Source organism: Anomaloglossus baeobatrachus, chromosome 3 (genome assembly GCF_048569485.1).
Source record: "Anomaloglossus baeobatrachus isolate aAnoBae1 chromosome 3, aAnoBae1.hap1, whole genome shotgun sequence".
Lineage (NCBI taxonomy): Eukaryota > Metazoa > Chordata > Amphibia > Anura > Aromobatidae > Anomaloglossus > Anomaloglossus baeobatrachus.
Window position 1 is genome coordinate 308,296,842 of NC_134355.1, and position 27,493 is coordinate 308,324,334.

Here is a 27,493-nt window from a genome sequence, read left to right on the forward strand (position 1 = left end):
AGCGGGGAACCAACCTTCCACGTTGCGGTCCGTTCCTGCGACAGTCGAGTCCCAATGTCCCGGATCCCAATAACCCCCTTCCCAAACAACCTACTTCCCCTGGAAACCAAGATGGGGTGTGCCAGATGACTCTGGTAGGCACAACAGGTGCAGTCTTTTTACAAGACACAAGTTTGTGTTGGTCACGCCAGTCCTGTGACTGTGGTCCATTTTTAGGTAACTATGAAACGTGGAATTCTTTGCAAAAAACCTAACAAAAGTCCCTGTACCATAGTACAACTGCTGATAATCTAGGAGAAAATCAGGTTACTTTCCCATGCAATTAGCTTTCATTAATTCTCTCATTTTCTAACATTTTCTATAAGGAAAATAACAAACTGTGGAAAATAACAAACGGAAAACAAAGATACCTAACAATGTTACGGTACCACACTTTTGCCCTGAGCAACCTGGCAGCTGTTGCCTTCTGCGCTGCCCCACAACGGGACCTCCTGGTGCCATCTGCCAGCATGCACCTCCCAAGGACCCGATGGCCTCTCCCCTGGAACAAAGAGTGGGGAGAGGTTCAACAAGGGTAGCGCAACCTACTTGCAGGAAACTTTTGGCTACCACCTTCCATCGGGGACCCTGGTGTTGGCCCCATGACAGCCTCCTCATCTGAACATTGAGGATGTTTAACAAAAGTGGCAGTCTGGTAACTTTAGACATACAGGTTCCGGCCCTTTAGCGCCGCACACCTTCGGGGCACATCCTTGCATAATGCCCCTGTAAGCCACAGCGACGGCAGATAGGCATGACTTCAACTTCCATGTCGCCAGCGGAAGCTTCCTCATCGGAAGTGGACTCCATTTCCATCTCCATGAATTCCAACTCCATCTGAGCTCGTGACGACAACCTCATTCTGTAGCCGTTGCTTCCATAATGTGGCACCCACGCGGCTATAGGGTGCTGGATCCGGAGTCTCCTTCGATTATCCCCTCCAGTTCCAAATCCACAGGAACCGGACCTGCTTGTTCGGGGACCTCAAACTGATCACTCCTCTCGGGGCCTCGGGGTCCGCTGCCGAGGGAACGGGCAGCATCTCCAGTTCAGCTGGGGCGGAAGGCGGAGGCAGCGGCGAGCAGGTGCTGGCTAGGAGCGGGGGCGGTCCGGATCCCTCAGCCACATCAGCCGGATCAGTGAAATCATCAGGGACTGGGTCGCCGCTTACCCGCTCCGCACGCGGGTCTTCCCTCTCGCGTGCTCGCACTGCTGTGGTCGCTTGCTGCACTCTCCTCCACCAGGCCACGCTGGGTGCCGGGCCCTCGATGTTGTGGTCCCACTTCTCTGCCATCTTGCCTCTGCGTTGTCCAGGAACAGTATGGCAGAGTCCTGGCGTCCCTGCTTCTTTTCCGCTTTCGCTGCATTCGGGCACGCCCCCTCGGTTTTCTCCCAGCACTCTTTCGCGCGCTGTGGCTCTCTGGGAACTTTTGGTTCCTGTCTCAGGCTGAAGATGAAGGGCGGCTGGGTTATTTTTTTTTGTCAAAAAGAAAGAAGGTGGACTATGACCAGATCTGGATTTCCCAGAGCTAAATCCGATTATGGTTTGTGATTCATTTCCCATGCATCTTATTTTGGACCTTTTTAACCAGATTTCCAGTTCTAAATGCCTCTCTAAGCTCGACTTCAGGGAGGCCTATAACCTGATCAGGGTGTGTGTGGGACGGGTGAGTGTAAAACGGTGTCCAATACACTGGAGGGTTACTACGAAAATCTGGTAATGCCTTTTGGTCTAACCAATGCGCCAGCTGTGTTTTAACACTTTATTAATGATGTGTTTGCTTACCTACTGGGTAGGTTTGTTGTCATTTACCTGGATGACATCCTCATTTATTCCCATGATCTTAGGTCAGACAAGGAACACATTAAACAAGTGCTGCAATTACTTAAGGCAAACAAGCTGCACATCAAAGCGGAGAAGTGTATATTCGTGGTTCATCATTTCTGCATCTGGGCTCAGGATGGATCCTAAGGTACGGGCTGTTCTAAATTGGGAGCGTCCTGAAAACCATACTGTGCTACAGCGGTTCTTATGTTTTGCAAAGTATTACAGAAAATTAATTAGGAATTTTTCTGCCATCGCCAGACCTCTGACCAATATGATGAAGAACGGGACGGACTTCTCTGACTGGTCTGAGAGTGCTTTATACTCTTTTGATTGTTTAAAAAGGTGTTTCATGAACGCTCCTGTACTTATACAGCCCAATGTCTTTCTTCCTTTTACGGTGGAAGTGTACGAATCTCAGATGATGGCTGTTGTTATAGCAGGGTCCGTCATTGAATATGTTTCATCCATGTGCCTTCTTTTCCAGGAAGTTGTCGCCCGCTGAATGTAATTATGACATGGGTAACAGGGAATTACTTGCCATCAAGTGGGCATTTGAGGAATGGCGACACTTCCTGGAGGGGGCCATCCACCCAGTTACTGTTATCACTGATCACAAGAACACTAAGGCTATGTGCGCACAGTGCATTTTTCGCGGCGTTTTTGCGTGTTTTTCGGGTGCGTTTTTGGCCTCAAAACTGCATGACTTTGCTTCCCCAGCAAAGTCTATGAGTTTTCAATTTTGCTGTCCGCACACAACTGTTTTTTTTAAGCTGCGTTTTTGAGCTTGAAAAAAAAATGGACATGTCAATTCTTTCCTGCGTTTTTCTGCGTTTTCCCCCCATGCAATGCATTGGAAAAACGCAGCAAAACGCAGAGATCAAAAACGCAGCAAAACGCAGCCAAAAACGCACCAAATCGTGGTAAAAACGCATGCTTTTTTTACGCGTTTTTTCGACGCAGGTGCGTTTTTGTGCGTTTTTAGCGGCCACAAACGCACAAAAACGCAGCGTCAAAAAGACGCAGTGTGCGAACCTAGCCTAAAGGTACCGTCACACTAAGCAACTTACCAGCGATCCCAACAACGATAGGGATCGCTGGTAAGTTGCTAGGAGGTTGCTGGTGAGCTGTCACACTGCGACGCTCCAGCGATCCCACCAGCAACCTGACCTGGCAGGGATCGCTGGAGCGTCGCTACACGAGTTGCTGGTGAGCTCTCCAGCAACCAGTGACCAGCCCCCAGCGCCGCGTGGAAGATGCTGCGCTTGGTAACTAAAGTAAATATCGGTAACCAACCCGATATTTACCTTGGTTACCACCGCACGGAGCTACACGTGCAGAGAGCAGGGAGCAGCGCACACTGAGCGCTGGCTCCCTGCTCTCCTAGCTACAGCACACATCGGGTTAATTACCTGATGTATGCTGCAGCTAAATGTGCACAGAGCAGGGAGCAGCGCACACTGCTTAGCGCTGGCTCCCTGCTCTCCTACTTACAGCACACATGGGGTTAATTACCTGATGTGTGCTGCAGCCACATGTGCACAGAGCAGGGAGCAGCGCACACTGCTTAGCACTGGCTCCCTGCTCTCCTACTTACAGCACACATCAGGTTAATTAACCCGATGTGTCCTGCAGCTAGCTACATGTGCACAGAGCAGGAGCCGGCAGCACAGGCAGTGAGAGCGGCGGAGGCTGGTATCGAATGTAAATATCGGGTAACCAAGGACAGGGCTTCTTGGTTACCCGATGTTTACATTGGTTACCAGCCTCTGCAGAAGCCGGCTCCTGCTGCCTGCACATTTAGTTGTTGCTGTCTCGCTGTCACACACAGCGATCTGTGCTTCACAGCGGGAGAGCAACAACTAAAAAATGGCCCAGGACATTCAGCAACAACCAACGACCTCACAGCAGGGGCCAGGTTGTTGCTGGATGTCACACACAGCAACATCGCTAGCAACGTCACAAAAGTTGTTCGTTAGCAGCGATGTTGCTAGCGATGTTGCTTAGTGTGACGGGGCCTTAAGGCAGATGCCTTGTCCAGATGCTGCAGAAAGGGATGGTTGTGCCAGCACTCAGTACTGGAGTTTGATATTGCTGAGGCTCAGGATGAGACACCATCTGTGTTTGCAGCAAACAAGTAATTTGTTTCCCTGAATCTGAACCTTAAGGTTTTGAGGGAGCATAATGTGGCGCCCCTGAGGCTCTTGTACAGGGTACTGCACCTCAATTAAGGTGTGGTATTCATCTTAGGTAAGGGGAGGGGGTTAATCACCGGTGTTCCACATTCACACTTTACATACAGCTTAGGAGCCTTTTCACAGGGGGGGTTGGCTCGGGGTAGATAGGGGGGTGGCCCTCACGATGCATGGGACTTTCCTGGTCACTGAAGCCAGCCACCTGGGAGCGGTTTCCACTTGGGGGTAGAAGTAGGTGTAACATCTCACATAAGACAGATGAGTCGGGACCATAGTTCTGACAAGAAACTTCTGGAACTCTTGGACTTTACTAAGCCCGGGACTTGGAGTGGGAGCTGCTGAAGGGGACATCCTAGGAAAAGGACACTCTCTCTCTCTCCAAACACTGGTGGTGGCGCCTCACTTGCTTAGAATTGACCGGAGGCTACAACGGTGGAGACCAGCACCTGGGTGCAGGTTGAAATCAGTGAGTAAAAGAACCTGGAACTTCAGTTGCCAATTCATACTCTGATTGGTGACACCATCGCCCCACGCTCCGGTGCTCCCAGGGAACTGCCTTTGTCATCCACCCGGGGTCCGCTCCGTCTGTAGGGAGCGACACCATCCCGGCTGCGATAACACCCGCCCTGGTGAGGAATTCTGCAGTGGCGGCTAATATCTGACCGTGTACCACAGGTGGAATCACGACAAACTCTCCCAATCACCCTGCTTCCCCTTCATTTACTGCATGCCTAGGGGCAACGGAACCGGGCAAGCCCACCCGTGACATCGCCTGACGTGACCTGCAATGGCCTGGTAACAAGTAGGTTAACCACCTGTCCCGTGGGGTGCTGCAATAACGATTCAATTCTAGCTGGTCACCCTGGGGTGAAGGGTACATTAGATCTCCTATTGCATCAATTTTGGTGGCCCAAGAGCAGAAAGGATGTGGTCTCTTATGTATCTGCATGTACTGTGTGTACACAATCCAAACCATCGCATTCTCGTCCGTTTGGCTGTTTGCTATCTCTAGGTGTACCTAGCAGACCCTGAATGAATATTTCTATGGATTTCATTACGGACCTGCCCTCCTCTGCTGGCAACATGGTTATTTTAGTGGTGGTTGACAGGTTCTCTAAAATGGCCCACTTTGTTGCCTTACCATCTCTGCCGAATGCCAAGAAATTAGCCCAGGTTTTTATATACAAGATTGCAAGATTGTCAGGCTCCATGGAGTCCTTTCTGACATTGTATCTGATAGGGGTACTTAGTTCATAGCAAAATTCTGCTCTCGGTTGGGGATCAAATTGTTTCACTCATCGGCTTTCCATCTATAGTCCAATGGCCAGACGGACCACATGAATCAAAATCTAGAACAATACTTGGGCTGTTTTGTGTCCAACAAACAGTATGAGCGGTCGGCATTCCATCCGCTAGAAGAATTTGGTATTAACAACCACTGTCATGAGACCTCTGGGGTGTCAACTTTCTTCTGTGTTTATGGGCAACACCCTCAGTTTTGTACATTGCGTAAGGTTAACTCCCTTGTGGTATTTGTCTCTACCTGCTGCAAACCTGTCTGGGAGTGCAATCTTTGGCTCTAGGTGGGCCTGCCTACCCGCAGAATCTCCAAAAACAGGAGTCTGCAACCGCTGATGCTGCTGAACAGGTAACTTAAAGGGAATCTGTCACCAGGTTTTTGATACCTCATCTGAGAGCACCATAATGTAGAAACAGAGATTCTGATTCCAGCGGTGCCACTTACTGAGCTGTTTGCAGTCATTTTGACAAAATCAATGTTTCCTCTGCTGCTGATCTAGCAATATACAGAGCTCATGAATATTCTGGACTACCTGGCAGCAGGCCAAGCAGTTCTTTAACGATAATCCACTGTTGATTAAACTGTCAATTTATCAAAATTACACTAAGCAGCCCAGTAAGTGAAACATCTCTGAAACCAGGATCTCTGGCCCTACGTTATGCTGCTCACAGATTAGGTGTCAAAAACCTGGTGACAGATTCCCTTTAAGGTCTGCTATTTCCAGGGACATACCCTGAAGCCGCTGAGCAAGAACAGTGACGAGATCCATGGATAAAAACAAAACCCACAACAACCAAAGGAAAAAAAACATGCGTCAGTTTTTTTTGTAAGATTGATGATAATGTCATGCTAGGTATGGGGAAGTGCCAAGCAAATGGCGAAAGGGAAAGGAAGGGAAGCCCTGTGTCTAGGAAAGGGGAAGATGGTGACCCCTGACCAAGCCTACCACTTGACTCTGGCCTCCCTCACCACCCTAGATAGATTCTGCACCTATGTGCCGAGCTGGCTACCTGTGACCCCAGCCCTAAGTAGGGAGCGGATGGGATGAGAGCTTAGTAAAGTCCAGTAAGCACTAAAGAATATACAGGGATAACAAACAGGGGGAAAGTGAACAAACAACTTATCTCCAGATGACTCAGGGAGAGAAAGTGCAACAACCACAAAGAATCTCCAGATATATGCAAGCCAACTGCTTGCATTGCAGACTTGTTAAAGGTATGAGAGCTATCCCTAGCACTGAATAATAGGAAGTAAAAGTATTTAAAGCCACCAAGGAAAGTGCTAATGAAAAGCAGCTGAAAGACTAAGGAACTCCTCAGGGTCCTAAAGGGAAAGGGATGAAAATCAAGCAGAAATAATAGAAGCTCAGGGAGCAGTTTGCGCGGCCAAACGCTCTGACCTTCTATAGCTGGCACAACAGGAGTGTCTGTCACTCGTGACACACCCATGAGTGATAGCCACCTCAGTCCCAATAACACTGTATGATGGACCCCACAGGCCCAACAACACAGTATGATCGCCCCTACAGTTCCCTACAGTATAATGGTCCCCACAGTCCTTCATGCAGTTTAATGCCCCCCACTCAGTATAATGGTCACCGGAGTCCTCCACTCAGTATAATGGTGCCCATAGCTCTCCAAACAGTATAATGGCTCAAAGCCAGTACTCTACAAAAGTATAATGGCCCCAAGAGTTCTCCACATAGTATAATGGCCCCCACAGTCTTGCACAAACTCTAATGGCCCCACAGACCTCCATACAAACTCAATCCTCCACACAGCATAACTGCCTCCATACAATCTTCACAGATATTCTCCTGACGAAGCTGTGACCAGCACAGCGATATGCATGTGGCACGGGCGTATGAGTTTCTATCTTGCCCACGATATGAGTGAAACTTCCTGGGCTGCTCATACCCTCATGTCTACTTATCATTCATCATAGAACTTGTAATCGCTATCGTCAACAAGCATTCATAGGCACTGGGCACTTTATTTCAACATCATGATTATCATACAGGTTGTTTATAAATTTTAATGCATATTTATGCATGTACCGAGATGCGTATTTATTCACTATGTGCCTTAACCTTGCACTACTGTACACATTTTTCGTCTTAGCCTAATACAGTGCCTTGCGAAAGTATTTGGCTCCCTTAAATTTTTCAACCTTTTTCCACATTTCAGGCTTCAAACATAAAGATAAAAGTTTTAATGTTATGATGAAGAATCAACAACAAGTGGCACACAATTGTGAAGTTGAACGAAATTTATTGCTTATTCTAAACTTTTTAAAAAATAAATAACTATAAATTGGGGTGTGCAGTATTATTCGGCCCCTTTACTTTCAGTGCAGCAAACTCACTCCAGAAGTTCATTGAGGATCTCTGAATGATCCAATGTTGTCCTAAATGACTGATGATGATAAATATAAGCCACCTGTGTGTAATCAAGTCTCCGTATAAATGCACCTGCTCTGTGATAGTCTCAGTGTTCTGTTTAAAGAGCAGATAGCATCATGAAGACCAAGTAACACAACAGGCAGGTCCATTATACTGTTGTGGAGAAGTTTAAAGCCGGATTTGGTTACAAAAAGATTTCCAAAACTTTAAACATCCCAAGGAGCACTGTGCAAGCGGTCATATTGAAATGGAAGGAGTATCATACCACCAAATCTACCAAGACCCGGCCGTCTATCCAAACTTTCATCTCAACCAAGGAGAAGACTGATCAGAGATGCAGCCAAGAGGCCCATGATCACTCTGGATGAACTGCAGAGATCTAGAGCGGAGGTGGGAGAGTCTGTCCATAGGACAACAATCAGTCGTACACTGCACAAATCTGGCCTTTATGGAAGAGTGGCAAGGAGACAGCCATTTCTCAAAAATATCCATAAAAAGTGTTGTTTAAAGTTTGCCACAAGCCACCTGGGAGACACACCAAACATGTGGAAGAAGGTGCTCTGGTCAGATAAAACCAAAATCAAACTATTTGGGCATAATGCCAAACGATATGTTTGGCGTACCAGCAACACGGCTCATCACCCTGAACACACCCTCCCCACTGTCAAACATGGTGGTGGCAGCATCATGGTTTGGGCCTGCTTTTCTTCAACAGGGACAGGGAAGATGGTTAAAATTGATGGGAAGATGGATGGAGCCAAATACAGGACTATTCTTGAAGAAAACCTGTTGGAGTCTGCAAAAGACCTGAGACTGGGATGGAGATTTGTCTTCCAACAAGACAATGATCCCAAACATAAAGCAAAATCTACAATGGTTCACAAATAAACGTATCCGGGTGTTAGAATGGCCAAGTCAAAGTCCAGACCTGAATCTAATTGAGAATCTGTGGAAAGAGCTTCACAAACGCTCTCCATCCAACCTCACTCAGCTCGAGCTATTTGCAAAGGAAGAATGGGCAAGAATTTCAGTCTCTCAATGTGCAAAATGGATACACATACTCCAAGCGACTTGCAGCTGTAATCGCAGCAAAAGGTGGTGCTACAAAGTATTAACTTAAAGGGGACAAATAATATTGCACACCCCAATTTGTAGTTATTTATATTTTATAAAAGTTTAAAATAAGTAATACATTTCGTTCAACTTCACAATTGTGTCCCACTTGTTATTGATTCTTCACCATAACATTAAAATCTTTATCTTTATGTTTGAAGCCTGAAATGTGGGAAAAGGTTGAAAATTTCAAGGGGGCCGAATACTTTCGCATGGCACTGTATTAAGTGACTAGCATTCCTATTTGGGCTGTCAGGCCTTTACAGGGTCTGTGGTATATGTTATGCATCCTATGCTGGTGAACATCATATATTGGCATATTTATGATTTTGTGAGAGTCCTACCACTGTTTGTTCTGGGAATTTTTCGACACTGAAACATTGTGCTTTATTATATTATTGAGTTCCACGGTTTTTGCCTGATATGATCCATACATATCTGTTTTAATTGTTTTTATATTGTGTGGTGTTTCATGTTTTTTTGTATAATTTTTTGTATAATAAAATTATTGAAGGTGTGCATATCCAGTTGTCTTCATCATTCTCATACAATCTTCCACACAGAATAATGGCCCCCACAGCACTCCATGTAGCATAATGGCCTCCAACAATATAATGCAACACACACACACACACACACACACACACACACAGTATAGCCCCAGCACATAATATATCTCCACAAAAGTAGTCATTGATAAAATAATAATAATAATAATAATGACTACCCAATCCTCCCTGCTAACGGGCCCTATAGCAGTCATGCCACAGCAGCGAATATGCTATTTTTGGAATATTTCTGCAATATTCAGAGCAGGTTGTAAATAAAGCCTTGGCATTCTAAGAAGTGCTCCTATCATGTAAGGGTTAAGGTTTAAGCATTGACGATATTGTGCTGCAAGCAGGCAAGAAACATGACAGCCCAAACCCGGGACTTCCCTGTTCACATTTATAGAAGTTACTGAGACTGAGAACTTCAACAATCATTAGCAAACTGAAAGGAAATGATGACAAAGATATACACTATACCAGCTGTGAGGGCGCAGATATGAAGTACAACAGCTGTGGGCGCAGGTATACAGTATACCAGTTGTGAGGGCGCACATATACAATATATCAGCTGTGATGGTGCAAAGAAACATATACTATTATTATTATTATTTATTATAGCACCCTTAATTCCATGGCGCTTTACAAGTGAAAAAGGGTATACATAAAAACTAGTACAACAATCATTAACAGTACAAAACAGATTGGTACAGGAGGAGAGAGGACCCTGCCCGAGAGGACTCACAGTCTACAAGGAATGGGTGAGGGTACAATAGGTGAGGACAGAACTGGTTGTGCAGTAGTGTACTGGACTGAGGGTTATTGTAGGTTGTACGCTTTTCGGAAGAGGTTCTTTAGGTTCCTCTTGAAGCTTTTCACGGTAGGAGAGAGTCTGATATGCTGGGGTAGAGTGTTCCAGAGTATGGGGGAGGCACGGGAGAAATCTTGTATGCGATTGTGGTAAGAGGAGATAAGAGAGGAGTAGAGAAGGAGATCTTGTGAGGATCTGAGGTTGCGTGCAAGTAGGTACCGGGAGACTAGGTCACAGATATAAGAAGGAGACAGGTTGTGGATGGCTTTGTAGGTCATGGTTAATGTTTTAAACTGGAGTCTTTGGGCAATGGGAAGCCAGTGAAGGGATTGGCAGAGTGGTGAGGCTGGGGAATAGCGAGGGGAGAGGTGGATTAAGTGGGCTGCAAAATTCAGGATAGATTGGAGGGGTGCAAGAGTGTTGGAAGGGAGGCCAGAGAGCAGGAGGTTGCAGTAGTCGAGGCGGGAGATGATGAGAGCATGTACTAATGATTTTGCTGATTCTTGGTTAAGGAAGGCACGGATCCGGTACATATTTTTGAGTTGTCGTTAGCATGAGGTGAAGAGGGCTTGGATGTGCGGCTTGAAGGATAGAGCAGAGTCGAGGGTTACTCCAAGGCAACGAGCTTGTGAGACTGGAGAGAGTGAGCAGCCATCAACTTTGATGGATAGGCTTGGTGGAGGAGTTGAATGAGGAGGAGGAAAGACAATGAATTCTGTTTTGTCCATGTTAAGCTTTAGGAATAGCGCAGAGAAGAAGGATGAAATAGCAGAGAGACATTGTGGGATTTTTGTTAGTAAGGAAGTTATGTCACGTCCAGAGCGGTTGATCTGAGTATCATCAGCATAGAGAGGATACTGAAAGCCGTGGGACTCTGAGCTGTCCCAGACCGAAGGTGTAGATGGAGAACAGCAGGGGTCCAAGAACTGAACCTTGGGGGACACCAATGGATATAGGATGAGATGAGGAGGTGGTGTGAGAGTGGAAGGCGCTGAAAGTTTGGTCGGTTAGGTAATAAGAGATCCAAGCTAGGCCCAAATCTGTGATGCCCAGAGAGGAGAGAATCTGTAATAGGATGGAGTGGTCTACTGTGTCGAAGGCAGAGGACAGGTCCAGGAGGAAGAGGACAGAGTAGTGTAGCTTGGCTTTGGCAGTTAGTAGGTCATTAGTGACTTTAGTTAGAGCAGTTTCAGAAGAGTGATGCGGTCGGAAGCCAGATTGTAGCTGGTCAAAGAGGGAGTAGGAGGAGAGGTATGAGGAGAGTTCAAGATGGATATGCTGTTTCAGTAGTTTTGAGGCATAGGGGAGAAGGGATATGGGGCGGTAGCTAGACACAGAGGATGGGTCAAGAGAGGGCTTTTTAAGGATGGGTGTGATCGAAGCATGTTTAAAGCCTGAAGGAAATACACCAGTTGATAGTGATAGGTTGAAGAGATGGGTTAGGGCTGGGATGAGTTCTGCGGTGATGTTGGGGATGAGGTGCGACGGGAGCAGGTCAAGTGCACAGGTGGTTAGATGTGATCTTGAGAGTGGAGTGGAAAGATGATCTTCTGTCATGGGGAGAAGCTAGATTATGAGGAAGAGGGCTGAGTAGCTATGATGAGGGGCTGTGGGGAATGTGGGCCAAAGCTTGGTCTCATGTTGTCAATTTTCTGCTTGAAGAAAGAGGCAAAGTCTTCAGCTGAGATGAGAGGGAGGTGGTGCGGAGGGACGGAGAAGAGAATTGAAAGTGTTGAATAGCTGTTTAGGGTTGTGAGATAAAGAGCATATGAAGGATGAGAAGTAGATTTGTTTTGCAGCAGTGAGTGCAGACTTGAAAATGGTGAGGGACTCTTTGTATGCAACAAAGTGCTCAGTGGAATGAGACCTCTTCCATCTGCGCTCAGCAATTCTGGAAGCCCATCTCAGTTCTTTAGTCTGGCTCATGTGCCAAGGTTGCCTGTTGATTTTGCATGTTTTGGTATGTGTGAGGGGGGCGGCAAGTTCAAGAGCCGCAGAGATTGAAGTGTTATATAAATTGGCTGCAGCATCTGTGTCATGTAAGGAAGCAATTAAGGAAGTCTGCGAGAGGCAGAAGGGACTGAGAAAGGGAGTGTAAATCAAGGGGATTGATATTTCTGAGAGGGTGCAAATGTTTTTGAAGGGGGGTTGTGTATTTGGAGAAGAGAGGGAAGAGAATATGAGTAGGTTGTGGTCAGACAAAGGGAGAGGTGAGTTAGGGAGGTTAGATAAAGATCAGAGACGAGTGAAGATGAGGTCCAGCGTGTGGCCATCTTTGTGAGTAGCTGAAGAAGACCATAGAGTGAGGCTGAAGGAGGAAGTGAGTGTTAAACGTTTAGAGACAGATGAGTGAGAAGTGTCAGAGGTATGTTGAAATCGCCCATGATGATAGTGGGGATGTCGGTGGAAAGGAAGTGTAGTAGCCAGGAGGCGAAATGGTCAAAAAAGGCGGTGGCTGGCCCTGGAGGGCAATAAATGACAGCCAGTTGGAAGTTGGAGGGGGAATAGATGCGGACGGAGTGCACCTCAAAAGAGGGGAGAGTAACAGAGGGTGGCAGTAGAATTGGTGTATTGGAGCATTGATCGGACAGAAGCAAACCAACTCCTCCACAATGCTTGTTACTGGGGCGGGGGGTGTGAGACAGATGGAGACCACATAAGAAAGTGCAGCAGGAGAGGCTGTGTCAGAGGGGGTGAGCCAGGTTTCAGAGAATGGGATCTTTTCCACCTCCGTTCAGCAACCCCGGAGGCTTGTCTTAATTCTGTAGTCAGGCTTGTATGCCAGGGTTGCCTATCCTGTTGATTTTGCGGGTTTTGGTATGCTTGAAGGGAGCGGCCAAATCGAGAGCTGTAGTTATTGTGGTGTTATATAGAGTGGTAGCAGCATCTGCATCATTTAAGGAAACTATGTCAGCAATAGAGAGGAGGGAGTCAGAGAGTGAATATAAATCTAGGTGTTTGAGATTTTTGCAATGGTGTTTATGTTATACAGTTGAAATCAGAAGTTACATATGCTATCTAAAATGACAGATGCATGTTTTTGTCACTACGTGACATAAAATCAGATTAAACTTTCCTGTGTTATGTCAATTATGATTACCAAAATGATTTATATTTGCCAAATGCCAGAATAAGGAGGGATGGACAATGTTTTAAGGCATTTTTATTACTTTCACCAAAGTCAAAAGTTTATATACATTTCATTAGTATTTGGTACTATTGCCCTTACACTGCATGACTTGGGTCAAACATTTTGGATATTCTTCCACAAGTTTCTCACAATAGTTGGTAGAAATTTGGTCCCATTCCTCCTGACAGAACTGGTGTCACTGAGCCATGTTTGTAGGTCACCTTTCTTGCACCTGCCTTTTCAGCTTTGCCTAAAACATTTCAATAGGATTGAGATCAGGGCTTTCTAATGGCCACTCCAAAACATTCACTTTGTTATCCTTAAGCCACTTTGTAACCGGTTTGGCAGTATGCTTCGGCTCATTGTCCATTTGGAAAACCCATTTCCACCCAAGCTTTAAGTTCTTGGCTGGTGTCTTTAGATGTTGCTTCAGGATTGCCACGTAATCTACTTTTCTCATGATGCCATCTATTTTGTGAAGTGCTTCAGTCCCTCCTGCAAAAACAAAAGCTTCTCCATTTTTCCTCCCAATGTAACGATGGTTATTGTGGCCAAACAATTTGATTTTAGTTTCATCAGACCACATAACATGTCTGCAAAAATTAGTACCTTTGTTCCTGTGTGCATTTTCAAACATGAATCTGGCTTTTTATGTTTCTTTTGGAGTAATTTCTTCTTCCTGGTAGAGTGGCCTTTCAGCCCACGTTGTTACAGTATTCGTTATACTGTGGATAATGACATAATCTCACCAGCTTCCTCCAGCATCTTCACAAGGTCTTTTTCGTTTGTTCTTGGGTTGATATGCACATGTCTGACAAAAGCAAATTCATCTCTGGTACACAGAACCCGTCTCTTTCCTGAGCGGTATGATGGCTAGACACTGCCATCTTGTTCATACTTGCATGAAATTGTTTGAACAGATGAATGCGGCACCTTCAGGTATTTGGAAATTGCATCCAAGGATGAAGTAGACTTGTGCAAGTCCAAAATTCTCTTCCTGAGATCTTGGCTGATTTCTTTTAACGTTCCCATGATGCTACAAAAAACCCCAGTGTGTTTCAGGTGTGCATTAAAATACATCGACAGGTGTTTCTCTAATTAATTCACATGTTGCCAATAAACCTATCAGAAGCTTCCAAAGACATGACATCATCATATGGGCTGTCCCACATAGTTTAAGCATAGGCATAGTACTCTTATTGTATGTAAACTTTTGACTTGCCAAAAAGTAATAAAAATGCCTTAAAACATTCTCTCTCATTATTCTGGCATTTGGATATTATAAATAATGTTGGTAATCCTAATTGACCTAAAACGGGATATGTTTGTTCTGATTTCATGTCAGATAGTGAGAACAACATGCATGTGTGTCTTTTTAGACAGTGTATGTAAACTTCTGTATATACTGTATATATATCTTTTCCCCTTATTGAGGCTTTTCAGTACAAGCAAATGAAAAAAGAAGTTTTTTCTTAACTGGCCATGGTGCAGCAGCGCCCTCTTCCAATTTGATCTCTACGGCGTGAACATGCCGGCGCATAGCAATGACCTCATACGCCGGCAACATGCTCGTCGACATCCGCTGCTGACGTCTGACTGTCTGTTAACTATTGCCGTGCAGGAATATATTTCAAATGAAGGGGTGAGGGCGCAGGTATACAGTACACTAGCGGTAAGGATGTAGGTATACAGTACACTAGCGGTAAGGATGTAGGTATACAGTACACTAAGGGTGAGGGCGCTGGTAAACAGTATACTAGGGGTGAAAGTGCAAGTATACAGTGCACTATTGGTGAGGGTGCAGGCATACAGTGCACTAGGGGTGAGGGTGTAGGTATACAGTAATCTAGGGGTGAAGGCGCAGGTATACAGTACAGTAGGGATGAGGGTGCAGGTATACAGTGCACTAGGAGTGAGGGCGCAGGTATACAGTGCACTAGGGATAAGGGTGCAGGTATACAGTGCACTAAGAGTGAGGGTGCAGGTACACAGTGCACTATTGGTGAGGGTGTAGGTATACAGTACTCTAGGGGTGAGGGCGCGGGTATACAGTACACTAGGGGTGAAGGCGCAGGTATACGGAACACTAGGGGTGAAGGCGCAGGTATACAGTACATTAGGGATGAGCGCTGGGGTATACAGTACACTAGGGGTGAGGGCGCGAGTATACAGTACACTAGGGGTGAGGGCGCGGGTATACAGTACACTAGGGGGTGAGGGCGCGGGTATACAGTACACTAGGGGGTGAGGGCGCGGGTATACAGTACTCTAGGGGTGAGGGCGCGGGTATACAATACACTAGGGGGTGAGGGCGCGGGTATACAGTACTCTAGGGGTGAGGGTATACAGTACACTAGGGGGTGAGGGCGCGGGTATACAGTACTCTAGGGGTGAGGGCGCGGGTATACAGAACACTAGGGGTGAAGGCGTGGGTATACAGTACTCTAGGGGTGAGGGCGCGGGTATACAGTACTCTAGGGGTGAGGGCGCGGGTATACAGTACACTAGGGATGAAGGCGCGGGTATACAGTTCTCTAGGGGTGAGGGCGCGAGTATACAGTACACTAGGGATGAGGGTGCAGGTATACAGTACACTAGGTGTGAGGGCACGGATATAGAGTACACTAGGGGTGAGGGCACGGGTATAAAGTACACTAGGGGTGAAGGCACGGGTATACTGTACACTAGGGGTGAAGGCGCGGGTATACAGTACTCTAGAGGTGAGGGCGCGGGTATACAATACACTAGGGGGTGAGGGCGCGGGTATAAAGTACACTAGGGATGAAGGCGCGGGTATACAGTACACTAGGGGGTGAGGGCGCAGATATACAGTACACTAGGGGGTGAGGGCGCGGGTATACAATACACTAGGGGGTGAGGGCGCGGATATACAGTACACTAGGGGGTGAGGGCGCGGGTATACAGTACACTAGGGATGAGGGCGCAGGTATACAGTACACTAGGGGTGAGGGCGCGGGTATAAAGTACACTAGGGATGAAGGCGCGGGTATACTGTACACCAGGGGTGAAGGCGCGGATATACAGTACACTAGGGGGTGAGGGCGCAGATATACAGTACACTAGGGGGTGAGGGCGCGGGTATACAATACACTAGGGGGTGAGGGCGCGGATATACAGTACACTAGGGGGTGAGGGCGCGGATATACAGTACACTAGGGATGAAGGCGCAGATATACAGTACACTAGGGGGGGAGGGCGCGGATATACAGTACACTAGGGGGTGAGGGCGCGGATATACAGTACACTAGGGGGTGAGGGCGCGGATATACAGTACACTAGGGATGAAGGCGCGGATATACAGTACACTAGGGGGTGAGGGCGCGGATATACAGTACACTAGGGATGAAGGCGCGGATATACAGTACACTAGGGGGTGAAGGCGCGGATATACAGTACACTAGGGGGTGAGGGCGCGGATATACAGTACACTAGGGGTGAAGGCGCGGGTATACAGTTCTCTAGGGGTGAGGGCGCGAGTATACAGTACACTAGGGATGAGGGTGCAGGTATACAGTACACTAGGTGTGAGGGCACGGATATAGAGTACACTAGGGGTGAGGGCACGGGTATAAAGTACACTAGGGGTGAAGGCACGGGTATACTGTACACTAGGGGTGAAGGCGCGGGTATACAGTACTCTAGGGGTGAGGGCGCGGGTATACAATACACTAGGGGGTGAGGGCGCGGGTATAAAGTACACTAGGGATGAAGGCGCGGGTATACAGTACACTAGGGGGTGAGGGCGCAGATATACAGTACACTAGGGGGTGAGGGCGCGGGTATACAGTACACTAGGGATGAGGGCGCGGGTATAAAGTACACTAGGGATGAAGGCGCGGGTATACTGTACACCAGGGGTGAAGGCGCGGGTATACAGTTCTCTAGGGGTGAGGGCGCGAGTATACAGTACACTAGGGATGAGGGTGCAGGTATACAGTACACTAGGTGTGAGGGCACGGATATAGAGTACACTAGGGGTGAGGGCACGGGTATAAAGTACACTAGGGGTGAAGGCACGGGTATACTGTACACTAGGGGTGAAGGCGCGGGTATACAGTACTCTAGGGGTGAGGGCGCGGGTATACAATACACTAGGGGGTGAGGGCGCGGATATAAAGTACACTAGGGATGAAGGCGCGGGTATACAGTACACTAGGGGGTGAGGGCGCAGATATACAGTACACTAGGGGGTGAGGGCGCGGGTATACAGTACACTAGGGATGAGGGCGCAGGTATACAGTACACTAGGGGTGAGGGCGCGGGTATAAAGTACACTAGGGATGAAGGCGCGGGTATACTGTACACTAGGGGTGAAGGCGCGGATATACAGTACACTAGGGGGTGAGGGCGCAGATATACAGTACACTAGGGGGTGAGGGCGCGGGTATACAATACACTAGGGGGTGAGGGCGCGGATATACAGTACACTAGGGGGTGAGGGCGCGGATATACAGTACACTAGGGATGAAGGCGCGGATATACAGTACACTAGGGGGTGAGGGCGCGGATATACAGTACACTAGGGGGTGAGGGCGCGGATATACAGTACACTAGGGGGTGAGGGCGCGGGTATACAATACACTAGGGGGTGAGGGAGCGGATATACAGTACACTAGGGGGTGAGGGCGCGGATATACAGTACACTAGGGATGAAGGCGCGGATATACAGTACACTAGGGGATGAGGGCGCGGATATACAGTACACTAGGGGGTGAGGGCGCGGATATACAGTACACTAGGGGGTGAAGGCGCGGATATACAGTACACTAGGGGGTGAGGGCGCGGATATACAGTACACTAGGGGTGAAGGCGCGGATATACAGTACACTAGGGGTGAAGGCGCGGATATACAGTACACTAGGGGGTGAGGGCGCGGGTATACAATACACTAGGGGGTGAGGGCACGGATATACAGTACACTAGGGGGTGAGGGCGCGGATATACAGTACACTAGGGGGTGAGGGCGCGGGTATACAATACACTAGGGGGTGAGGGCGCGGATATACAGTACACTAGGGGGTGAAGGCGCGGATATACAGTACACTAGGGGGTGAAGGCGCGGATATACAGTACACTAGGGGGTGAGGGCGCGGATATACAGTACACTAGGGGGTGAAGGCGCGGATATACAGTACACTAGGGGGTGAGGTCGCAGGTGTATAGCAGACGCTCCCAGTACACACTTCTCTATGAGTACAAACTCCACTTAAGTGCGATACGCAGCCGCACATTGGCTCGCACCGACACGAGCTACAAGTGCCAGGAGCCGCATGAATCCCGGAGGCGGCGCCTCTGTGAGGGTTCTGCATGTGAGCGTCTTGTACATAACGGAGCGTCCTGCACATAACGGAGCGTCCATACATAACGGAGAGTCTTAAACATAGAGCGCCCTGCACATATCAGAGCGTCCTGCACATATCGGAGCGCCCTGCACATATCAGAGCGTCCTGCACATATCGGAGCGTCCTGCACATATCGGAGCGTCCTGCACATATCGGAGCGTCCTGCACATATCGGAGCGCCCTGCACATATCGGAGCGCCCTGCACATATCGGAGCGTCCTGCACATATCGGAGCGTCCTGCACATATCGGAGCGCCCTGCACATATCGGAGCGCCCTGCACATATCGGAGCGTCCTGCACATATCGGAGCGTGCCGCTCAGCTTCTCACAACCACTGCCACATTGTCACACAGCCTCCTGTTATACATTGCTTTGCTTTCATATGCAGCCAATAGGCGGCAGGCGTGGGCGTGGCCTTTGCGGGAGGGCGGGGCCAGTCTCTTTTCCTTACTGCTGCCCTGGGGCTCCGTCAGTGCCGGGTAGAGGCAGCGGAATGACTGGATGTGTGTGTACACAGTGTGCGGTCACCTGGCTAGTGCTCCCCGCCCCGGGGCTGGGGGAGTGAGCGGCCCAGCCTCCACATTCACGAGAAGCAGGGATTCCCACACAGCGGGCTCCCCCCTCCCGCGCTTCCCTCGCTCCTCCCCTCCGATAAACTCTGACAAACAGCCCGGGAAGTGGCAACAAGACTCCGGACGGAGCGGAGAGCACGCTGCTGTGGGCTGCGCTGTGAGCGGTGGACTTGGTGCTCTCACCTGAGGAGCGGGCAGTGCGCACACGTAGCCGGCACTGCGGTCATGCCGGTCGGCAGTCTGCTCCCCTTCAGTGTGTCCCCGCTGGGGTCGGGGAGCGCGGCTGGGGGCGGGTCGGGCGGTTTGGCCCCTGGAGGCGGGGTGTCCGGGCTGAGCTGGCTGGGCCCCGCGGGGAGGAAGCTCTCCGGATTCCGGCTGACTGAGAAGTTCGTGCTCCTGCTGGTGTTCAGCGGCTTTATCACCCTGTGTTTCGGGGCCATATTCTTCCTTCCCGACTCCCCCAAGCTCCTGAGTGGTGTGTTCTTCCAGCAGCCTCCCGCACAGCGCAGCCCGCTGGGTCCCGGACTGCAGGATGAGGAGGACGGGGGGCGGCTTGCCCGGATCCGGGAGGAACATGAGCGGGCGCTGCGGGAAGCCAAGGACACGCTGAACCGGCCGCCCGAGCTGATCAAGGGGGACATCCAGAGCGACAAGGACAGGCTGCGGGCACAGGGCAGGGGCACTGCTGCGGGGAGGCTGACCCCCCGGCCCTTCAAGGAGCCCATCGGAGTGGTGGGCAAGGAGCCTGGCGATCCCGACAGCCAGCAGAAGCGGGACAAGATCAAGGAGGTGAGCGGTGGGCAGAGGTGCCGGTGTAACAGGTGACAGTGTGGGCTATCACCAGGGCATGGAGGGGTGTACAGCAGTATCGGTGTGCCACCAGGGCATGGAGGGGTGTACAGCAGTATCGGTGTGCCACCAGGGCATGGAGGGGTGTACAGCAGTATCGGTGTGCCACCAGGGCATGGAGGGGTGTACAGCAGTATCGGTGTGCCACCAGGGCATGGAGGGGTGTACAGCAGTATCGGTGTGCCACCAGGGCATGCAGGGGTGTACAGCAGTATCGGTGTGCCACCAGGGCATGGAGGGGTGTACAGCAGTATCGGTGTGCCACCAGGGCATGGAGGGGTGTACAGCAGTATCGGTGTGCCACCAGGGCATGGAGGGGTGTACAGCAGTATCTGTGTGCCACCAGGGCATGGAGGGGTGTACAGCAGTATCGGTGTGCCACCAGGGCATGGAGGGGTGTACAGCAGTATCGGTGTGCCACCAGGGCATGGAGGGGTGTACAGCAGTATCGGTGTGCCACCAGGGCATGGAGGGGTGTACAGCAGTATCGGTGTGCCACCAGGGCATGGAGGGGTGTACAGCAGTATCGGTGTGCCACCAGGGCATGGAGGGGTGTACAGCAGTATCGGTGTGCCACCAGGGCATGGAGGGGTGTACAGCAGTATCGGTGTGCCACCAGGGCATGGAGGGGTGTACAGCAGTATCGGTGTGCCACCAGGGCATGGAGGGGTGTACAGCAGTATCGGTGTGCCACCAGGGCATGGAGGGGTGTACAGCAGTATCGGAATGCCACTAGGGCATGGAGGGCAGCCTGTACCCTGGGCATGGAGGGATATACAGCAGTATCTGAATGCCACTAGGGCATGGAGGGATATACAGCAGTATCTGAATATCACCTGGGCATGGAGGGCAGCCTGTATCCTGGGCATGGAGGGATATACAGCAGTATCTGAATGCCACCAGGGCATGGAGGGCAGCCTGTATCCTGGGCATGGAGGGATATACAGCAGTATCGGAATGCCACCAGGGCATGGAGGGCAGCCTGTATCCTGGGCATGGAGGGATATACAGCAGTATCGGAATGCCACCAGGGCATTGTGGGCAGCCTGTATCCTGGGCATGGAGGGATATACAGCAGTATCGGAATGCCACCAGGGCATTATGGGCAGCCTGGGCATAGTAGCTACACCATCAATATCAAAATACCACCAGGGCAAGGAGGGCAGACAGTGCCCTGGGCATGGAGGGATCTCAGTAGTATCAGAATACCACCAGGGCTTGGAGGGATATTCAGCAGTATTGGAATATCACAGGGGCATGGAGGGCAGCCTGTGGGCATGCAGGGATTATAGGTCACACATGTCACAGCATGGTGTCTATCAGATTAGTGCCTTGGCAGATGGGCCATCCGCTCCTGTATTGCTGGGTGCTGCTGATCCTTAGACCTAAATTACATTGGGCATGTGGGTAACAAGGCGCAGTGCCAGTTTTCAGCATAGCTGGTGTATGGCTAGCTGGCATCTGTCAGGGTTGTTACAACTGAGGTGGTGGAGGCATCACGCTTCATGCCATGGTCGGTGCCCTCACACAGGGCATACGATACCTTACTAGGGTCCACTTCCCCCATAGGACCTGGAGATGGCACCGGGGTAGAGAGAGGACATGTGTTTACCAGTCGCTATCTCTGATCATATTGTAATCATTGCCGAGGTGCAAAGGTTCCTTGAAGAGCTGCTGTGTCTTCACTTTTCCCTTGTGAGAGCCTGACTTGTATTTCTTTCGTAATAAGGCTGACCAGACCTCAGGAGCCAGGCAGTCAATGTCATTGATTTATTGCAGTTGTATTCTCTTGCCTGCCTACTAACAAAGTAAAATCTGGTGTGTAGTGGCCAAAGCGGCCAAGACGTATGGTAATTTGTCCGTCCCTGGTGAGCTAATATATGATCCGGGTATATAATTGGCAGCATGGTGTCTTCTCCAGGCAGTCTACAGTCTGCAATGCCAAGTTGTCAGGATGAAATTGGAGTCTTTGGACGCACCTTGGAGCTGTGTATTTTCCCATCACTGTTGTCTTTTGTGCTTTAGTTTTCAGTAGCTGCTGTTTATTTCTTGTAATTGTGGAATGAGCTCAGTGTGTAGGTTGTCGTCCTGGCCGTCCCATAGAGGCGCTAATATAAAGTATAATGGATACATTAGTGCTTGTACCTTACACATAGAGACGGAGGCTTCAGACAGCGGATTCTTCCTCTTGATTTATGTCTTCCCATTATAATCCACCTCAGATTTACTTGCTGCCATTGATTTAGGGTCTATTACTAGGTAAAAGTGAGTGACTTTTTTTTTTTTTTTTTTTCTCCCTCAAGAAATCTACTACACATCGTTCCTTTGCCTTAAGGACCATTTGTGTTATTTATTGCAGCCTTTTCAGGAGGGGAAAAAGTTTTAGATTAAGGCTATAAAAACGATTGCAACTTGTAACGTTTTGTCTTGGATCACTGATGGAAAGGGTGATTAGGACAGACTCCTAAATGGTTTCTGATTCCACCTGCCGAAAAAAAAAAAGTTGCAACTGAACTAAATACGGGTAATAACATTAGTGTAATAGTGATCTTTAAAAATATTCATCATTATCCAATGTCATGGTCCTCCAGCAGGTCAAAGGGCAGTGCACAGATAAGGTGGCTATCATGGCCAGTGACTGGCTGCTGCAGCCAAATGTCCAGTATGAGATGTTGCTGCACTGGCATTGTGGAAAAACAAAACCGGAATCATTGGAAGATTCTATACAGATCTGTTTAGGAGGAATGTCATTCCATGTTTGTCTATGGAAAAGGGACCACAAATGTGAACCGTGTGGGCATAGAAAGCCATAGTGCCATTTGCCGGCATGCCTCAGGGTGATTTCCCTCCCCCCCGGGGGCCCACTGCCTTCATGGTCCTAGGGACAGAAAAGTATGCCCTCCGTCTGTGACAGCCAGCGGGTTATTACAAACACAATTACATTTCCTGTTCTCCAATGGCCATCATCATTTAAACGAGTGAGATTGTTACCGGACTATTACTGGCTATTGGGCTGGGACCAACTAGAGAACGGAGCAAAGTTTTACTGCCAATTAGTAGAGATGAGTGAACCCATGGGTGTTGGGCCGGACCTTAGTGTAAAAGTTTTGTTTTTGGTCACAGACTTGACCTGAACTTGTTCCCGAACTCCATATATTCGAATGGGACCTGAGCTAATGGGCTCAAGTAACGAGCCTGATGGAAGCCTATTAGTGGGCAGTGCGGCTTTCCACCCACATACAGCCAGCCATAAACAGAGCATTTCCAGGGGCTGGTTATTGAGTTATTTTTTTTATTTATATATATAATATAATATATAATAAATATATAACAAAGTTGTTTTATGCCCCCAGTGAGAGCCATTCAGAGACTGCAAGTGGCTCTCACTGGGCCGAGCAGCGAGCGTTCTCTAGCACAGCGATGCTCGGTCAGGTGTTTGGTACCCGAACTGTGCCACAGACTTTCTAAAAGACCATGTTCAGCTTTGCGCTCCATACACCCAGTGTTTGGTACGATCTTCAAGCTGTTCAGGTCTGACTCTGTCATCTCTACCAATTAGGAGTCCGTGTACCACATAAGTGATTTGAGGAAGAATGAGGCATTAGAATCAGTAGGAGTACTAAGGCAGTAGACTCCTTTTTTGCGCTTTTTTTTTTGTAAAGAAACGTTTTCTATGGCGCTACCATATTCTGCAGGACTTTGTACCATTATAGTTACCATTATAAACAGGAGAAGACATTAGAGTAACACACAATTCATCAGAGCTCTTACGCCAAAGTAACAAGCTATGAAAAGTTACACAACTGACAAAATCAATGGCGGATTGATTTTGGAATGGTGGTGTCCGTGTGTCTGTCTCTCACACTCACCGGAGCGACGCGGTTGTCACACTGCTCCAGCGGCCTCTCATTCTTCCCTACCCGCTCATTAGCCTCATATTCGCTGCACCCGCTCATTACGCTCATACATATTCACTACTCCTCTGTCGGTGGTTGGTTGCAGTCAGACATGCCCCCATGCTGAGTGACAGCTGTCTGACAACAACCAATCACAGCTGCTGGTGGGCTGGTCTATATTGCACAGTACAATAAATAATTAAAAACAGTGTGCGGTCCCCCCCAATTTTGATACCGATCCAAGATAAAGCCTCACAGCTGAGGGTTAGTATTCTCAGGCTTGGGAGACCCACGTTATTCAGAGCCCCCCAGCCTAAAAATATCAGCCAGCAGCTTCCTGGAATTGCTGCATTCATTGGATGCGACAGTCCCGGGACTTTACCTGGCTCATCCCGATTTATACTGGTGTGGTGGTAGTCGAGCTAATAAAGAGTTAATGGCAGCCCATAGCTGCCACTAAGGCTATGTGCGTACGTTGCGTAATTACATGCACTATGCAGCGCAGCGTAACTGCATGCGTCCTGTGTCCCCTGCATAATCTATGAAGATTATGCAGGAGCCGTGCGCACGTGGCGTCTTAGAGCGCAGCGCTCCGGCTGCTGTCCGAAGCGCGCGTTCTAAGAAGTGACATGTCACTTCTTTCCTGCGCTCTGCATGCAGTCCCCGCTCTGTCTATGGGAGGGGCTGCACTCAGAGCGCATGGAATCGGCTATTTTTTTTTTTTCATTACGGACTCTTTCTGCAACAATTTTAAAGCGCACATGTGCTCTTTAAATCGCTGCAGAAATTTCTGCACTCACCGTACGCAACGTGCGCACATAGCCTAAGTCCTAGATTAGTCATGGCAGGCATCTGAGACACCCCTATCACTAATCTATTAAACATAAACAGCCAAAAAAATCCGTTATTTGAAATAAAAGTAAAAAAAGCCACCCTCTTTCACCACTTTATTAACACACCAAACACCCCTCCAGGTCTGACGTACTCCACACGAGGTCTTCCAGCACTGCTACATCTGACGCTTACAGCGAGCGTCATAGAATAAGACTGCACGCTGTGAGTTCCACACAGCAAATGTAGTGAGTCACGCTATCAGCGGTGATGTCACTCAGGTTAGCCACAGCTGGAGTCCTCTACCTGTGACAAGAAATCACCCACGTGACTGAAGTTAGGTGCGCGATCAGCGATGCCGTCACTGTAACCGCAAATCAGGGTGTGACTGAAGTGAGCCACAGGTAGAGGACTCACCTGAGTGACGTCACTGCTGATCACGTGGCTCACATCGGTCACAGGCTGAACCTCACAGTGGTGAACCCGTGACGCTACTGTCACAACACATGCAGTTCTGCCAGTTCATTCTGATCATGCGGCGCTGTCTACACTCACAGCTGGTAGTCATGTTCTATGATGTGCACTGTAACAGGACAGGGATGTAGCAGAGCTGATTCACTGTGGCACCTCAGAGAGGTGTTTGGAGGTTAGAAAAGTGGTGAAAGGGGGCATTTTGTATTTAATTCCAAATAAAAAAGAATTTTTAGGGTGTTTTACTTTTTTTATGTACAGATTAGTAATGGGGGTTGGGTATCATAGACAATTAACATCACTAATCTAGGACTTGGTGGCAGTTATGGGCTGCTTTAACTTTGTATTGCCCCCGATTGCCACCAGGGCAATCGGGAAGAGCTGGTTCCGGCGCCAGAATTGGCACATCTTATGTATGCGTTACTTCTGGGGCGGCTGTGGGCTTCCATTGTTAAGCTGGAAACGACCAAATAACAATGGCCCTTCCTACCCTGGTAATATCAGCCCCCTGTTGTCTGCTGTACCTTGGCTGGTCTTAGAAACATGGGGGGGAACGTTTTTTTGTTTATAAATCAAATAAAAAAACAAAACTTGGGATCACCTCTTATTTTTCATAACCAGATAAGGTACAGCAGACAGCTGAGGGTTGCAGCCTGCAGCTGCTGCTGCTGTTCCTGTGCTGGATATAAAAAATGGGGGGTGGGGGGGACCCACGTATTTATTTTATTTATTTTTTTTTTTTTTATCCCCCCCCACCCCGCCCGAAAAAAGTTAAAAAAAAAATATAAATAAATAGCTGTCCAAGCTAGCTATCTCTCTATAAAGCTTTTTTGTTTCTATCTGTTCGTTCTGTCCTTGCTATCTATTTTTTCTACCATCTATTCTTGTTATCTATCGTATTTTGTTTCTCCTTTTAATCAACGCATTAACAAAAAAGCATCAAAAATGCAACATCGTTACAAGATTTTTTTTTTTTTACATTTCCACACTCTCTGACAAGGTGCAGTTTGTGTGCAGAAAAAACTGCAGGGTGCGCATGTAGCCTAAAATCTTCTTGTGGACTCCAGACGGGATTAGTCCTATTAAACGACATTGGGCTTGTTCCTTCCCAGACGCTATCCAAATGGCAGCTGCGAATGGTTTTGCACATGCATGTAGGATTTACTATAGTCACATTCTGAAATTGTGACCAAAGGTGTGGTGAAGGGAGCGTCCATCCTGCATGTGCTGATTACTAGCTTGTTTGGCTTTCTTTGAGGACTGGCTGTCAGGTAGCCGTGTTGAGCAGGGGCAGGTTGGAATACTTGTAGATGTCTTTCCTTCTTGTAGAACAGTCCTCTGGATGTCTTCATTAGCTATAAGCAGCTCCTTACATTGTGTGAGCTTCGCTGACCTTTCACTTACCACAGATAGGGATGTCATGAAGAATTCTGCTCCAGTAATGTGATAAAACGTCTCATGGCCTCCACAGTAATTCTGAAAGACTTCCTGCCAGCTCCTCACTTTTTTCCTTTAGAAGTGACAGCTTATCTAACTGTAATGTCCCTCCATTTCCCTCTGCTTATGTTTTAAAGTTGTTGATTGGGTTAATTGGAAATACTGCTTTGATGTAAAACTAAACTGAGACCCGCTCCTGCGTTTTGCTGTCTATATGAAAGATGCCTAATTGGTAGAATGGTGGCTACATCCAATAGGCTATGGCTTGAGGTACTGTATATATTTCTCCAGGTAGGTGTTTGTAGCATGGGTTATCCATGTTTGCTCAGTAGGACTCTGACCCCTGACTGTAAGTGCAATGAACAGGCTCCCATAGCAGTCAATATTTGAGTTGTTTCCTGGTTTTATTTGTTCTGCAGAAAAATGAGAATTATATTCCAACATCAAAGCACACTCTAGCATGTTTGGTTCCCTTTAACAAAAAAAAACAATCACCAGGATTTTCATATATAACCTAAAGCCAGGGCTATACTGGCACTATCAGGCTGATTCTATACATACCTGTAGTGGTCAGCTCGGAGGTTTGTTTTCAAATCCAATAAAGTGAAGTTTATAAATTCAGCAGCTTCTTGAGTGACAGCAGCTGAGCAGATAATCCCTGGGTGGGTATTCATATGGATTCCTGCCACCTGTTCCTCCCTCTGTTCTCTC

The 27,493-nt window shown here is 48.4% G+C and overlaps 1 protein-coding gene and 1 long non-coding RNA gene across 2 annotated transcripts in view; one reads left to right on the forward strand and one right to left on the reverse strand.

Moving 5' to 3' along the window:
- LOC142296404 (uncharacterized) overlaps nucleotides 1-19,568 on the reverse strand; it is a 114,920-nt gene extending 95,352 nt beyond the window's left edge. The window contains exon 1 of the long non-coding RNA XR_012751632.1: nucleotides 19,482-19,568. This is a non-coding gene — a long non-coding RNA (uncharacterized LOC142296404). The remainder of the gene's footprint in view (nucleotides 1-19,481) is intronic.
- The window catches only part of MAN1A1 (mannosidase alpha class 1A member 1), a 306,505-nt gene continuing 298,222 nt past the window's right edge, over nucleotides 19,211-27,493 (forward strand). The window contains exon 1 of the mRNA XM_075340007.1: nucleotides 19,211-20,087. Coding sequence (XP_075196122.1) covers nucleotides 19,524-20,087 — 564 coding nt within the window. The 5' untranslated portion in view covers nucleotides 19,211-19,523. The remainder of the gene's footprint in view (nucleotides 20,088-27,493) is intronic.